The sequence below is a fragment of the Salmo salar genome, chromosome 12 (genome assembly GCF_965601325.2).
Source record: "Salmo salar chromosome 12, fSalSal1, whole genome shotgun sequence".
In the NCBI taxonomy this organism is placed as follows: domain Eukaryota; kingdom Metazoa; phylum Chordata; class Actinopteri; order Salmoniformes; family Salmonidae; genus Salmo; species Salmo salar.
The window spans coordinates 25,963,202-25,980,159 of record NC_138302.1 but is presented as its reverse complement, the minus strand read 5'-3'; the positions used below and the strand labels follow the sequence as shown (position 1 = coordinate 25,980,159).

The 16,958-nt window shown below is 42.5% G+C and overlaps 2 protein-coding genes across 2 annotated transcripts; both read right to left on the bottom strand.

Annotated features, from left to right (window-relative positions):
• Positions 1-400: 400 nt before the first annotated feature.
• rs15a (40S ribosomal protein S15a) lies at positions 401-8,279 on the bottom strand. The gene is given in 5 exon segments (NM_001140687.1): positions 401-714; positions 6,410-6,495; positions 6,741-6,820; positions 7,115-7,252; positions 8,268-8,279. Coding segments are annotated over 4 exon segments (393 nt in total). The 5' UTR covers positions 7,248-7,252; positions 8,268-8,279; the 3' UTR covers positions 401-620.
• A 1,061-nt stretch (positions 8,280-9,340) lies between these two features.
• Positions 9,341-16,648, bottom strand: LOC123725465 (carboxylesterase notum2). Its single transcript, XM_045691144.2, has 12 exons — positions 16,581-16,648; positions 16,002-16,318; positions 15,418-15,470; positions 14,512-14,607; positions 14,247-14,307; positions 13,862-13,959; positions 13,654-13,756; positions 13,021-13,209; positions 12,708-12,808; positions 12,212-12,359; positions 11,405-11,452; positions 9,341-10,424 (listed from the first exon to the last, which is right to left on the bottom strand). The coding sequence occupies exons 2-12, from the start codon at positions 16,304-16,306 to the stop codon at positions 10,118-10,120; spliced, it is 1,509 nt and encodes a 502-aa protein (XP_045547100.1). The 5' UTR covers positions 16,307-16,318; positions 16,581-16,648; the 3' UTR covers positions 9,341-10,117.
• Between the last annotated feature and the right edge of the window lie 310 nt (positions 16,649-16,958).

Sequence of the window (16,958 nt, the reverse complement as noted above, 5' to 3'; positions counted from 1 at the left end):
CCTGAGGACCATTGTCGTGCCATTCATCTGCCGCAATCGCCTCATGTTTCAGCATAATGCACAGCCCCATGTCTCAAGGATTTGTACACAATTCCTGGAAGGTGAAAATGTCCCAGTTCTTCCATGGCCTGCATAGTCACCAGGCATGTCACCAATTGAGCATGTTTGGTATGCTCTGGATCAATGTGTACGACAGCATGTTCCAGTTCCCGGCAATATCCAGCAACGTCGCACAGCCATTGAGTGGGACACCATTCCACAATCAACAGCCTGATCAACTCTATGCAAAGGAGCTGTGTCGCACTCCATGCTACAAATGGTACTCACACCAGATACTGACTGGTTCTGAACCAGACCCCCACTTTTTTTTTTAAGGCATTTACCAACATATCCATAGGTTAGGGCCGAATGAATTTATTTCAATTCACTGATTTCCTTATATGAACTAACTCAGTAAAACCTTTGAAATAGTCATTTATATTTTTGTTCAGTATATATGTGACTCATTTGTCATTCTCATTGTACCAATACATAGAGCTTTTGACTGTAGCAATCTAATAAGACAAATTACAAAGTCCAGTCCACTGGATTTGGTGTTTTATTTTGCAGTTCTTTACATTTTAGAAAAAGAATCCAAGAATTTTCCCTCCTGTGTGTTTTCGTCTGGCTTCTTCGTGGTCCATGATGCCAGCTGAGGTGGTGAGCACAATGTATCTGAAGAAACAGACAAGGTGTGTAAGACATGAGTTTATATACATTCACAACAGGCAGAATTACATTAATGGAAAGCAGAGGGAAAGACCATGAAACACCAGGAAAACAGTTAAGACAAACCCAGTTGTACCCCTTCTAAAGCAACAACAGTCGGTTCCATTGATGCCATACAACACTTAAGCATTTCCTAACCTCATCCTTCAAACACCTGCTATAAACCAACCAACTGAAAACTACGGAGGGGTTTTTACGGTACTGTATTGCTCTCCACTCCTGAACCAGGACCACTTTTCAGCAGTAACTATGTAGCCTCCATTTATATTGTATGGAGGCCAATATGATCCTAAACATTCAATGCTTTTCCAATCAAGCAATGTTAGCAATGCATGTGGATGTACAGAGTGAAGCCTAACACAACAAGCAATGTATGTGGATGTACAGAGTGAAGCCTATCATAACAAGAAATGCATCAAGGCGGTAAAACTATTCCTGATAGTGACTATCCAAATCACATTCAATCTTTACTTTTAGAGGCAACAAATGTTATGAAGTCATACAGGGGGACTGGAATAAAAGCCTGCACACCCATTAGCTCTCCTGGAGGATGGTCGACCACCCTTTATGAAAAACATTACAACCAAATATGTCTCATGCCTTTTGAAATAATTTGCTCATTCAATATATCAAATGGCTATGTAGGCTACTCATCGTTTTATTCATCTGAATCAACCCCACAAAATTTATTCAGGAAATGTAGCTTTTCGAGTTTAGTCATATTTATCTTAGAAGTGTAATTCTGATCCTGTCTGATGTAGATTTTTATTTAATTGATCAAATATTTATACCATTCCTAAACAAATTACATTAACAGAAATAAAACTCAAACTTGCCCTAAACTTTTGGGATCCTGGAAAACACCATTTTAAAATTCCATGACCTTTCCAGGATTTCCATGACCGTACGAACCCTGACCATGTTGCCAAAATTCAGTCCATCTTCAATAGCGCAAACCATATAAGTGTGCTAAGTCACATCAAATGAGCACCAACACAAACCTCCCCCCACCCCCACCCCCCACTGGCCTGGATATGGGGTAGTTTATAAATGCATTAGACTCATGCAGGACCTAGGTTGACATGCTTTCGCTCTATTTAGCTAGTAATAGGCTGCATTTGGTTATGATGGCATATAATAAAAAGCTGTGTAATATAATGTAGCAATGCAAGACATTCTATTCTTTAAAATTGCAGTAATTATATAAAATGTTGTTTCTAAAGTACATCAATTTAACCTGTTAGGGCTAGGGGGCAATATTTGCACGGCTGGATAAAAAAATGTACCCGATTTAATCTGGTTACTAATCCTACCCAGTAACTAGAATATGCATATACTTATTATATATGGATAGAAAACACCCTAAAGTTTCTAAAACTGTTTGAATGGTGTCTGTGAGTATAACAGAACTCATTTGGCAGGCAAAACCCTGAGACATTTTCTGACAGGAAGTGGATACCTGATGTGTTGTATTACCTTTAAACCTATGCCATTGAAAAACACAGGGGCTGAGGAATATTTTGGCACTTCCTATTGCTTCCACTAGATGTCACCAGCCTTTACAAAGTGTTTTGAGTCTTCTGGAGGGAGATCTGACCGAACAAGAGCCATGGAACGATGATGGCCCATTAGACACCTGGCGCGCGAGTTCATGTTGGGTACCCTAGTTCCAATACGTTATAAGAGAGAATGCATTCGTCCACCTTGAATATTATTCATGTTCTGGTTAAAAAAGGCCCTAATGATTTATGCTATACAACGTTTGACATGTTTGAACGAACGTAAATATATTTTTCCCCCTCGTTCATGAAGTGAAGTCCGGCGGGCTTAGATCATGTGCTAACAAGACGGAGATTTTCGGACATAAATGATGAGCTTTTTTGAACAAAACTACATTCGTTATGGACCTGTGATACCTGGAAGTGACATCTGATGAAGAGAATCAAAGGTAATGGATTATTTACATAGTATTTTCGATTTTAGATCTCCCCAACATGAGGGCTAGTCTGTATCGCAACGCGTATTTTTCTGGGCGCAGTGCTCAGATTATTGCAAAGTGTGATTTCCCAGTAAGGTTATTTTTAAATCTGGCAAGTTGATTGCGTTCAAGAGATGTAAATCTATAATTCTTTAAATGACAATATAATATTTTACCAATGTTTTCTAATTTTAATTATTTAATTTGTGGTGCTGACTTGACTGCCGGTTATTGGAGGGAAACGATTTCCTCAACATCAATGCCATAGTAAAACGCTGTTTTTGGATATAAATATGAACTTGATAGAACTAAAAATGCATGCATTGTCTAACATAATGTCCTAGGAGTGTCATCTGATGGAGATTGTAAAAGGTTAGTGCATCATTTTAGCTGGTTTTATGGTTTTGGTGACCCTGTCTTTGAATTGACAAAACATTACACACAACTCTTGTAAATGTACTGTCCTAACATACTCTAAATTTATGCTTTCGCCGTAAAACCTTTTTGAAATCGTAAAACGTGGTTAGATTAAGGAGATGTTTATCTTTCAAAGGGTGTAAAATAGTTGTATGTTTGAAAAATTTGAATTTTGACATTTATTTGGATTCAAATTTGCCGCTCTTGAAATGCACCTGCTGTTGATGGAGTGCACCACGGGTGGGACGCAAGCTAGCCCATAGAGGTTAAGGAATAGGACGTTGCCCCTTTAAGATGAGGGCTTTTCAAAAGAGATATTGACATGGCTACAGCAGGCCAGCCAAGACGAATGCTAGGTGTCCTTTTGTAGCTTTCTTTTTGCAGACTATCAATAGTTGCCATTAGCCAACCTATTGCAATTTTCTCAGTATTGATGGTTTACTTTTGTAAATCACTTCCCCTAAAACAAATAAGCGCAGCGAGTGGCTTGATAAATGCTTATTTTTACTCTGGACAGTTTGTGTGCCACGTGAACGCCTCACGTGCGGCCGAGTTCAAGAAGTTGCGAGTTTAAGTTGAATGAACTGCCAATTATATTGCTCAAATACAAATAGCATGACTTTTCCGCCTGTAGCCTTCTAAGGTTTTCTATGGCACTGACACAGGTAAACGTCATAGATGGAATGCCAAAATGCGCCAACTATAGATGGGTTAGCTGACAATGGCAAGAAAACAATGCACATGCTTTTAATGGGGCAGAAGTCCAAGCATTGTTGTGGATGGCCAGATAGCTAGCAAGAATGATAAGAAACTGCCCTGTGGGGAATCGTGACTTGTTTCAGCTAGTTCATCTCATTCTTGATGCCATGTCTTGTTGAGGTGTTTTGACTGATTTCACGTCATTGCTAATGGCTAAAGTTCGCTACCTAGCAAACCAACCACTGTAACAATGTATTTGAGAGACAAGCGCTTATTGTGCAAATTTAGGTTTTCAAAAACGATTGGAGACGAAATACAGTCCACATGTGAACAACTTAACTTCATTGGGGTAGGGGGCAGTATTTTCACATCCGGATGAAAAGCGTGCCCAGAGTAAACTGCTTGCTACTCAGGCCCAGAAGCTTGGATATGCATATTATTAGTAGATTTGGATAGAACGTTTCTAAAACTGTTTGAATAATGTCTGTGAGTATAACAGAACTCATATGGCAGGCAAAAACCTGAGAAAAATCCAACCAGGAAGTGGGATATCTTAGGTTTGTAGTTTTTCAAGTGATTGCCTATCCAATATACAGTGTCTGTGGGATCATATTGCACTTCCTAAGGCTTCCACTAGATATCAACAGTCTTTAGAACCTTGTTTCATGCTTCTACTGTGAATGGGAAGAGAATAAGAGCTCTAGGAGTCAGGTGTCCCAAAATAAGGCATGAGCTCAGTCACACACGTAGCCGAGAGAGCCGAGTTCCTTTTAATTCATGAAGACAATGGAATTATCCGGTTGGAATATTATAGCAGATGTGATAAAAACATCCTAAAGATTGATTCTATACATCGTTTGACATGTTTCTACAAACTGTAATGCAACTTTTTTGACCTTTCGCCTGGACCCAGTGCATGCGCTTACTGCATTTGGAATAGTGAACTGAACGCACGAACAAAAAGGAGGTATTTGGACATAAATATGGACTTCATCGAAGCAAAAACAAACATTTATTGTGGAACTGGGATTCCTGGGAGTGCATTCCGATGAAGATCAAAGGTAAGTGAATATTTATGATGCTATTTCTGATTTTTTTGTTGACTCCAACATGGTGGGTATCTGTATGGCTTGTTGTCTGAGCGCTGTACTCAGATTATTGCAAAGTGTGCTTTCGCCGCAAAACGTTTTTGAAATCTGACACAGCGGTTGCATTAAGGACAAGTTTATCTTTAATTCTTTGAATGACAGTTGTATATTTTATCAACGTTTATGATGAGTATTTCTGTAAATTGATGTGCTCATTCACTGGAAGTTTTGGAGGCAAAACATTTCTAAACATTACACACCAATGTAAAATGGGGTTTTTGGATAAAAATATCGACTTTATCGAACAAAACATACATGTATTGTGTAACATTGAGTCCTGGGAGTGTCATCTGATGAAGAGCATCAAAGGTTAGTGATTAATTTTAGCTGTATTTCTGTTTTTTGTGACACCTCTCCTTGCTTGGGAAATGGCTGTGTGGTTTTTCTTGTCTAGGTGCTGTCCTAACAATCTAATGCTATGCTTTTGCCGTAAAGCTTTTTTGAAATCGGACACTGTGGTTGGATTAACGAAAAGTTCATTTTTTAAAATGGCGTATAATACATATATGTGTGAGAAATTTGAATTATGAGATTTTTGTTGTTTTGAATTTGGCGCTCTGCTATTTCATTGGCTGTTGGCGAGTAGGACGCTAGCGTCCCACATACCCAAGAGGTTAAGCCAGCCCTGTCGGTTTTTCCACATAGTTGCGGACAAGTCATTGTGACACACCCATTGGATTTATCAGTCCACACATCACACAGATCAATAAATCTGTGACCGTGCCCTCACTACATCCGCCATTGGACTTATGTAAAGTTGAGAGCAATTTCATGCACATACTGATATTGACAGAACATACTCAAACATTCAACCATTCACCCCCTTTCCTACATGCAGGTCAAATCCTGTTCAAGAGGCTGCAGCAATCATATTTCCATGGATGCATTCAGTAGAAAGTGGGAGCACACAGAGGACACTCAGTCCCAGGGACTTAAGTTGCCCACCCCCAACTTATGATAAAGGTTTTAGTTCCCGTTGCCCAGGCTGCCCTCATCTTTTCAAAGAAAGTGCATTTCAAGGACCGTTCCAATCTCCAAACTAGCCAGCTCACCAGCATCAATAAATACTAGACTAATGCTGCATTTGCTTGCTCTCAATATTATCGGAAGCTGAACATTGAGACACGGAAATAAAAGGTTGCTTTGACAACCTTTTAGTTGCTTTGACATCCAAATAAACGTTCAGAGATTTAAAGCCTGTGAAACTCGGGGCACAATTTTATACACCCCAAAGGAGCACATTAACACAACATCAAGAGATGCATTCATACATGAAACACCGTAGCAAAAAAGTTGCCACTAATGAATACCTCCCTATTCACAAAGTTCCACTGCACAACCGTGATACGGCCACTCCAACATTCATGCCACCATTAGGGTGCTGCTGACTGAATCTCACCCGAACTGTCTTGAGGGCAGGAGGTTGTTCTGCCACTTCTCCAGATCCTTCAACTGGAGGTCAAAACGAGGGCTGATCACACCACACTGAAATGAGCAAAAGAAAGATTAGAAGTGACAGATTCAAATATACAATTACGCAGGTAGGCTGATAATGCCACAACGCAGAATATGAGCAGGGGAAAAAAACATGTCAGAGAAGATGAGCAAAACAGAGGGGCCAGATAGTCTATCAATCTACCCCAACACAAAAGACGAGTAAAATGAAGTAGAATGGCACTCAAAAGGTCTGATGGTAGTCCTTGTGATGCAGTATATTTAAAAAAAATTACCTTGTTCAGCCTGCCAGTGAGATTGACGACAATTTTCCCAGCTCTGTGGTCGTCGATGATCTCAAACTCACCAATGTAACCTGGGGAAACAAGGGAGGCAGGGAATCAAAACCAAGTACAGGGCTCAAATTCAGATCCCTCAACCAGGGGTAAGCAATTCCCCTCCTGGAGGGAAGCGGGTTATGCAGGCTCATGGTCCTACCTGTAACTGACACCTGCACATCTTGTTGACCTCCCCCTTGACTGGACCCATACCACTTACAAAACAGATTTTACATTTACATCATTTAGCAGACGCTCTTATCCAGAGCGACTTACAAATTGGTGCATTCACCTTATGATATCCAGTGGAATGATACATTTCAGTAACTCACCGTGCTTCATCATGACGGTCAGGAAACGTACAATGACCTTCGAACACGGCCGGATCAGAACCTGGCGTTTCCCACGTTTCTCAGCATTGTTGATGCTTTTGAGCGCATCCGCAAGAACGTTCATGCGCACCATGATGCCTGTCGATCAGAGATACATAAAAAAAGTTAATTAGTTTAGGAGTTGTAAGGCAACCAACTAGTTAATAGTAAACATTCAGTCTAACAGTGGTTTGTTCTCCTAGTAACATGCTGTGAAACTGGCAAGCTAACGTTAGCTTGCCAGTTTCACAGCATGTTATTAGGAGAACAAACCACTATTAGAGTAGCTAACTATTGACTTGACAAATAAGCCAGCCAACAAACTGATTGTAAGCTAGCTCAATTGTAGGTAGATGTACACCATTGAGTATGTAATGACAATTTGAGTATAGGCTTACCTAACGTTAGCCAAGATATTGCCTAGCAAAGTATTGCCCAACTAGCTGGTTAGCTAGCGTTACGTGGTTACTTTGGTGAAGAAAATAGAAGGCGACATACTAAGGTAGCAACCTCGATAGATATTATGCTAGCTATCCAAATTACCTGGTAAGAGCTAACCGTCTACATTTCACTGGCCAAGACATAACATTCGAATGGCTAACGCTAGCGCCAACAATTTCAAAACTGGGACAAACGTTGGGTGGGTCCTTTGATAAGAAATTAGAAGAGGTTTGCACGACCATGCAGACACGTTTAACCACCACCATCGTGACTGTCTACCACGCATGGAAGGTCTACATGTACGGGCCAAGCTAGCTAGAAGAGTTGGTTGGCCAACCAAACTGTACTATTAACATGTATACCGTATCTCGACAATAAAGCAAATGTGTCGACTACTTAAGAACACAACGTAATTAGCCTAGCAGTAATAATTGTCGGGTTTTATTCATATGCTCTAGCTACCGATACAACACACCAGCAAAATGGACAGTGATGGGAACTTTACCAATCACAAGGCAAAACACCAACATCTCACAACATATCGACACAATAACCATTTCATGACATTAGGACATTATTAAACGTTTATATAATTTCATAAATGGAGTTTTAGACGGCTGGATGGGTTAGATTTGGGAAAGATTGACAATGAGATTTTAGAGGGGGCCCTTACCGGTTCTGCAATATGGCGGAAAGAGGAAGTAGGAAGACCTAGCGATGCATTATGGGCAAAAACGAAGATTTTTTACGACTAGTTCACGCGATCACCAGCTGAAAACCTGATAAAAAATAAGGTTGATAATGAAATATATATATTATATTTATTCAGTGATTAAGATGCAAATGCATCCTTATTTTACAGTCTAATTACTTTATTTTCCCTTTAGTCTAATGCAAACAAACTTCCAAGTTGATAAAACAGAAGCATTCAATTCATATTGCCGATTATATTTCTGCAAGAAATAAAGATTTCTAAATTAAAGACAAATCTACCAAGATATTTTAAATGTGTCGGTAAGAAAATGTAAACGTCCAAAACATATTACAGTCTTTCTGAAACATCTCTGATGTCTCTTTTTTCATATTTACAGTAGTAGTTGGGGAGTCTGTAATCCCTTTTCAAACTATACTATCTTATGTGGGGTTTTGGTTTAAATCTAAACGATCGCCAACTAGTGGTTGGAGTGTGGGAAATAAATACAGTATGACGTTTTACCAGTAGGCCTACCGAGTAGATTATGCTTTATTGAAACCTGATGGAGGTTCAATCAAAGAAAAAGTAACAAAGCTCACTCTGAACAGGTTTTCAAGGATAATCCAACCTTTTATTTATTGTTATGTATTCAATTCAACATACATCCACTATATAATGCCTGTCAAGTTATAGTTCTGTTTACAAGTTAAATATTTCAATGAAAATAGGGTTCATTACATACAATTTAAAACGGTAGCAAATCAAACAATTCTGACTATAATTACCATACAATAGATTAGATATAATCACATTAAATGAACCTTTAATGATGTAAATGATGTAGATATTACAGTACATGACACACTAGCTGAGTAGTATCAACTACAGTGTTTTTGAAGAGGAAACATCACTTAAAAGGGCCCATGGGAAGATACATTAGGTTCAAACACACTTCACGGTAAACTCAAAGAAAGAAGAGATGGTCACGACCTTCTCTTGATAATATACAATATTATAAAGTATATATATATATATTATATATTATATATATATAAAGTCAATATTGTAATTGCAGCAGTAGTAGAAATGTGAGCAATATAAACTGTAGGCTGTGTGTGTGTGTGTGTGTGTGTGTGTGTGTGTGTGTGTGGTGTGTGTGTGTGTGTGTGTGTACAACACATTCAATAAAAGCTAGAGAATGGTCTAGGCACTGCAAGTGTCCTTGCAAGACAGTCCTTCATTCTCTGGCAGTGTTTGAGCTTGGCCATGGATCTAAAATAGCAGACTCATATAATATATCCTTCCAGTCAACCATCTACATTAAAATGTACATTTCCTCTGAATACTGTACCAGTCCTATGTTGGCAAGATGATAAAATGTGCCAATAGCTTATTCAAAAATCCTCAAAAGCAGTACGATTCACTTCACAAAATGTTGTTGAAGTTTTGTATAGTACATGTAGTTGGGTGAAAGTGTGTTGCAGGTTTGGTGTCTGACTGGTTAGCTACAGGTATCTGGCACTCCTCGTTCTCCCTTGAATCAAATCAAATGTGAGACACAACCCAGGGATAAACTGGAATCACTCCCCTCCCCTCTTTAAACTGTCCAGGAGAGGGACCCTGGAGACAAACTGTAACGTTACAGACAGACATACTGTAAGCCCAGTGACATACCCACCGGTCAAGACGGCATGGTAACAGTGGAGCACAATGGAATGGCTGAGCGGCACAAGAGAAGTAACCAGATTCTGTACCTTTCATGGTTACGTCATAACTCATAAAAAATGACCCTTTACTAAGCCAGAGAGTGGGCTTCTATACTCCTTGTCTTAGCCACCGTTACTGACCATGCTAGTTATAGAGCTACTGTCCCTCCTGAGGTCCAGGCCTAGTTTCTGGAGGTCCAGGCCCATGCCCACTAACATCTGGAGCAGGGTGAGCTCCTGCTGGGTGGCCTGGTCCACCAAGGCTGGGCAGGTGGGGTTGCACTGGGGCCAGTGGCAGGTGTCGATCAGGTGGAAGGGACAGCCCTTCAGGGGGGTCTTGCTGTTACGGTTGGCTTCTTGGAAACTCTTATCCCAGCACTGCAGAGCCCGGGGCAGGGTGGTGCCTTTGACTTGAAACGTCATCCAGTTACTAATATAAAGAACGAGGGAGAGAAGGAGAGGGGGAGGGAGGGAGGGAGGGAGAGAGAGAGAGAGAGAGAGAGAGAGAGGGGAGGGAGAGAGAGAGAGAAGGGGAGGGAGATAGCAAGAGGGCAGGAGAAAGAGAGAGAGAGAGAGAGAGAGAGAGAGAGAGAGAGAGAGAGAGGAGAGGGAGTGAATGGATGCCAGAGAAAGGGGAGATGATTGAAGTAGGTAACTGTGAGAAGAGAGAGAGCATGTTGTGCCACTTGAGCCCTGTATCTTCTCACAAGCAGTTTGCCTTGGCAGGCTGCGTCTCAATTGGTTCCCCAGCTGTGCCCTCCTTGTGTCCAGCCTCCAACACCACCACCATAACTACCATCAACATAGCCCTGCATTAGATTACAAAACTGTGAAAATATGATCCACCTACCTCCCGCTAGTATGATTAGGCAACCAGCTCCTCCCCTACACCCTGAGCTAATCACTCCTCCCATCTCCAACCCTGCCCTTTACCGTAACATAGGCTCCACCTTCTGCCCTGTCACTGACCCTATGTCCAGCTGGAGAGGTGTGTGTGCTAAGTGTGTGTGATTTTATGAGTGTATGTGTGTGTGTGTGTGTGTTCCCTTTTAAGTGTGTATGTGTTTGCTTGCTTAAAGCGCTGAGTTTGTTTGTGCACGTTTGTGTGTATGTAGGTGGGTGGGTGGGTGCGTGTGTGTGTGTGTGTGTGCGTCCGTGCGGGTGTGGGTGGGTGGGTGCGTTTGTGTGTGTGTATGTGTGTGTGTGTGTGGGTGTGTGTGTAAAGTGTGCTGGGGGGGTTAGTGAAAGTGTGAAATGTCATTCAGTGACACGCAGAATGCGGTTTGATGAACGAGCTACACAAAAGGAGTAGCATGAGCTCACTGGGTAGAGATGGGTCAGGGTAGGGGTGAGGGGTAGAGGGGACAGTGGATGTGCTTTTCAGGCCCCCGGGGAGTCAGATGTCCTTACCTTTTAGTGATCAATGTGTGGGACAGGCAGGAGGGTGCGAACACAGCCCTGCAACACACATCACAGCATAACGTCAGCACTGAGCAGCGTGACATATTTGATAGTGTTGGGAACATATGGAGAATATTGCTGTTGATTCATTTTTGCTAATTTTCCATTTCAGCTGATCAATAGTATACACTGACAGTACAAAACATTAAGAACACCTCGTCTTTCCATGACAGACTGACCAGGTGAATCCAGGTGAAAGCTATGATCCCTTATTGATGTCACTTGTTAAATCCAGTTCAATCAGTGTTGATGAATGGGAGGAGACAGGTTAATTACTTTTTTTAAGCCTTAAGAAAATGTAAACATGGTTTGTGTAAGTGTGCCATTGAGGGTGAATGGGCAAGACAAAACATTTAAGTGCCTTTGAACAGGGTATGGTAGTAGGTGACAAAAAAACACACCGGTTTGAGTGTGTCAAGAACTGCAACACTGCTGGGTTTGCGTGTATCAAGAATGGTCCACCACCCAATGGACATCCAGCCAACTAGACATAACTGTGGGAAGCATTGGACTCAACATGGGCCAGCATCCCTGTGGAACGCTTTCGACACCTTGTAGAGTCCATGCCCTGACGAATTGAGGCTGTTCTGAGGGCAAGAGGTGAGGTGCAACTCAATATTAGGAAGGTGCTCTTACTTGTTTTGATCACGAAACGTAGGTTTTGTGAATTCTTGGCCTGTATGTCATGGATCATTCTCAATCTCAGCTGTCTACCACATTCCACAGTCACTTCCGTCGCTGCAGCTGCACACTTACGTGACATCTTTGAGTGAGTTCTTGATATCCTTTCCCAGGTTCTGCATGTAGGTCCACTGCTGTTCTGACAGGGTCTGACCCCCAAGGTAGATATTCTCCACCCTCAGCTGCTCCTCATCAAACAGCCACTGCACCACAAACAGAGGGGCTATGACACACACACACGCGCGCACACACACACACACACACACACACACACACACACACACACACACACACACACACACACACACACACACACACACACACACACACACACACACACACACACACACACACACACACACACACACACACACACACACACAGTATGAGAACAGAGTTAGGGTGTTGCTTGTGTTTTATTGAGTAACATGAGGGATGTAACATTTATTGGTATCTTGATGGGTAACATGATGGACATAAAGTTTACTAGCATTCTGATTCACGACCCTTCAACTTTGATAGATGAAAGATACATTCTTACAAGATGATGGTAGGTAGTAAAGACACTCACAGGTCAGGGAGGAGTAGAGTTTGTGGCTGAAGAAGCACTGCCACTCCTCTCCTTTCTTGTACTGCTGCCGACACTTGTCTGGGACCACCCCGTTCCACAGCCTAAGAAAACAGCCATTGGAAGAAAAATGGCTTCCAGTGCGCATTGAACATAGACAGGGCAACTGTTATATGCTTAAATGATTGGTGAACTTCAAGCCAATGGAAATAAAGCTACAAGTGTGATGAGATGCAATGCTTTGTTCAGGGCATCTGTCATTATAAGGTCATAGAGACATGGATAAGCTGAAGGGAGAGAGACAGATGTGCTTTACTTGAGTCCTCTCTTGATGGCATCTACAGGTGAGCAGGAGACACTGTCTGGGCAGTCAGGAACCCTCTGCTGTTTACTCTCCAGAAACCAGCCCGAATCCACCAGGCCTCGAACCTGGGCCTCTGCCCCCAGCTGCTCCAGCTGACTGGACACCCTCTCAATGTTCAGTAGCACTCCCGTCCCTCCAGCACTGCAGGGGAGCAAAGAAACTGGGTAAAAAGTCTGTCCGTGACCGTTTCCCCGCATTGGCACACTGCCAATTGGAGCCAAAATGGCCGACAGCTAGCCACAATAATGCTATGCTGTCACAGTCAGACTTAACTGTGTGTTCTTGTTTTAGTCCTCAGGGTGTCCCACCAAACATGTTGCTAACCTGGGAAGAATCTCCAGAACTGTGTCATCCTTTATGGAAGAGGCCCCTAATAGACATTATGTCATTGTCCCACACTCTACGGCCAATACAGGACAGCGGAGTTCGTAAACATCTTCATGGTAGACAACAGTTACAGGACGTCCTAAAATAGACTCACTCTGTCAATGTGTGTGAGTGTGTGGAGATGGGTAGCGGAGACAGACGGTGCCAGACAACGGGGCTAGATTGGGAACAGTCCCAAAGCAGAGGAGAGGAACTCACCTTGTGCCAGCCAGCATGACAACCTTGGCCTGTTTGATGCCTTTAGGGACTAGGTCTTTGATGACCTCACGGATGATCAGGGAACCCATGAATGTATACTCAACTGGAGGGAAACATAGATATGCAATCAATAGAACAAACCACCATATTGAAATGGCTTTGGTGTTGAGGAAAATAATGAGGATCTGCTGGTGGTGAGAGGACCTACTGGCATCTTTCTCCTTCTCTTTTCCCGGGCCTCTCTTCTCCTTGGTGGCTGTGGGCCCTGTGCCACTCCACACGTCGCTGGAGCAGTACGGGATGAATCTGCAGAAGAGGAGATACACAGCTGGGTCGGAGCCACACACTCACTCGCGCACACACACGTATTCATGTATATATGTAATAGTATTAATGGCATCTACATGAGAGGTCCATCCCTCATTGTGAAGCAACCTGTCATGTTTGATATTCATCATCTCAGCCTCCTGTTGGCTTCTTCAATCACACAGATCCTGAGAACTTCAGTTAGCAGTACAGTATGAGCAGTACAGTATGTAGGACAACATGTACCGGTAAAATACAATAACCAGCGTGTTAACAAGCATACTTACACAATATTAGTGTTATACCAATGAGGGTTTTCTTCCGCCTGGGCTGACAATATTCCACTTCCTGTAAAGCAAGCAATAGAAAGTCAAGCAGAGACAGTGGTGACCTCTCATTGGACATACAGTAGGACACAACACTGATGTCATATGACAATCAACAACCCATGACACAATGTATATTGGGAATGGGACCAAACATGGACGCCCATGTAAAACATGTATGATGGATGAGGAGGATGCATTCTAAAACAGAAGGACCCCTACCTACCTTTGCGCGTTTGGGGCCAGTCGGATGAGGTCATGAGTCGCGGGATATTTTTATATCTGGTATCGCAGGAGTCTTTGTTGTAGCAGCACCAACCGCCTAAAAATAAGACACTAATATTAGCTTCTCACATCCGGTTTCAGAAGCTCAGAAAGGGAGACCCCCTTGTTAGCCCATTTCAGAGGCCTGAGAGGAATGGGAGAGGGAGGGTAACTGAGGCATCCACCTGCAGCTCCATCTGCTAGCCTCTGGCCAGGCTTCAGAACTGACGGAGTGTCTGTGGGGTCTGATGCACATGTATGGCAATGGACTGTTGAATAGAAACGGCAGGGATATAAATTGGTAGCTATTATGTAACTTCTTCCTAAAATCCCACCTGGGGTCCATTAATGGTTGAGCTATAATCTTAACCATACCTATGCTTATATGCATATTTAAAATGTAAATAAAATGTATGTCAAGTCTTTTGGAGCCATACCACCTGCTGAGAAAATACGCAATTTAACAAACTGTGGCATTTGTGACCTAATCAGATACTTGCCGTATAAAAGAGTGGACATCTTGGTACTTGTTGACCTGTATCCAACAGCAAAGTACCTCTGATGTAGAATATGTACGTTGGGACATTTCAACCGGCTGAAATGTTTGTTCTTAGAGGATGTGACACATCCGGTTCTAGGTCTCAGAATACACGTGTGATGTCACAACGCAATCCTCATAAATATCCCATAGCGACGGAGGGGCGAATGCCAGAGGAGGCGTCCAATCAGAGTGACAGACAGCCGCCGAAAAAGACGAAAAAGGGAAAGGAGATGACCACCGGTCCAGATGCCGATGAGGGCGTCACGCAAACATGCCACACGCTGACCTCTCAAGATCAAATTAACCAGATGAGTTTAAAATACACACCTTCTAGAAATATCAGCCATCGCTTACTCCCTTTGAACTCCTTTAGGTAAAACCTGTGGACCACAAATAAACATGGATGAAGGGCTGTGAATGGTGAAACCAAGAGAACACTGCTATATAGGGTCATGTGTTGGCCGATCCTCCAACCATAATCACTCATCATTGTAACTCCTTATCAAAAAAATGATGCTAAGTACCATAAAGTATGTGACAATTCCTGAATTCTTTTATTTCTTCAAAGTTCAACCACAAACTCTAATTCAAAGTCCTTTGATAGTAATTAAAACCATTTACCACTTGCCGTCACCAACTTAGATAGCTGACAACTGAGGACTAGATTACTACTGTATCTAATATCAAAACACATTACAGTGTAATAACAGCTGTAATAGCACTGATAAATACAAAAACATGAACAACTGAATAGTTATTTCAGTGTTTCACGGCACTATATGATTCCTTATCACATCCATTTTTTCTAAAATTGATAGATTGTACTCAGGACATAAGACAATCTCTAGAGCTTTTTTATTATCTAAACAGCCATCATTTGCCTCCATAAATAGTTTTCCAGAGCATCTTACCCTGCCGCTGTTCCATCGTTGCACGTGACCTGAGTGTTCTTGAGGACATGCAGCTTCATATCATCTGAAGCCTTGTTGTTCTGTGAAGCTGACTGCTGGGCTGCCGCCCGACCTCCAGAGTTACCCTCCCTGCCCGACTCCACTGGACCAGGATGGGGCTCATCTTCTGGGGCCGACTGCGCTGCCTCGGCCCCCTGGTTCTGGTTCTTCTTAGATGACTTGCCACTAGGTTTGGCATTGCGGTTGTTCTGGCAACAAATCTCCCCTATCAGCAGCAGGAAAACCACATGGCCCAGGATCTTCATAGTCAATCCAGCCTAAGAGGAGAGCACAAAACACGCTACATAAAACACTCAACTTATAGACACTGAAACACGCCATCCTTACTCAATGGTATAGGCGAGAGATGCAGTTTGGTTTAGAGTAATTGGGCGCCAGCATTGCAAAATGAATGAAGGTTAATGATATGTTAGGCAAATTGACTTAAAATACCAAACATCCTTTTCAAAAGTTAAAATAGTATAAAGCAATGATCAATAACAATCAGGATCCATTCAATTCCACAGAAAATCAACATACCCCTCTCAGTATCCAGTCCTGAAGAAGGTCACGTGTGAGGAAGGATCCTTGGGTAAAACAGAGCAGCGGTGCTACTGAGGAGACAGGTGAGGAGAGACTGTAGGTGAATGGATGCTGGCGTTGAGGACGGCGTGGCCAGTTTTTGGTAAAGGCTCTGGGTTGGCGGTGCACTTTATAGCGCCACCATATGGATCCTATTTCCCAGCATTCCCATTGAGCTGCCGCCAGGTTCTGACTGTGAGATGTGACGACACGCTGAGGGTGTTGGATGGTTAGTGGCGAGGAGAAAAGATAACACACGCTCTGCTGGACATATTTCAAGCACCCCCACCCACACCCACACCCACACATCCACCCACCTGACCCAGTCCCACAACA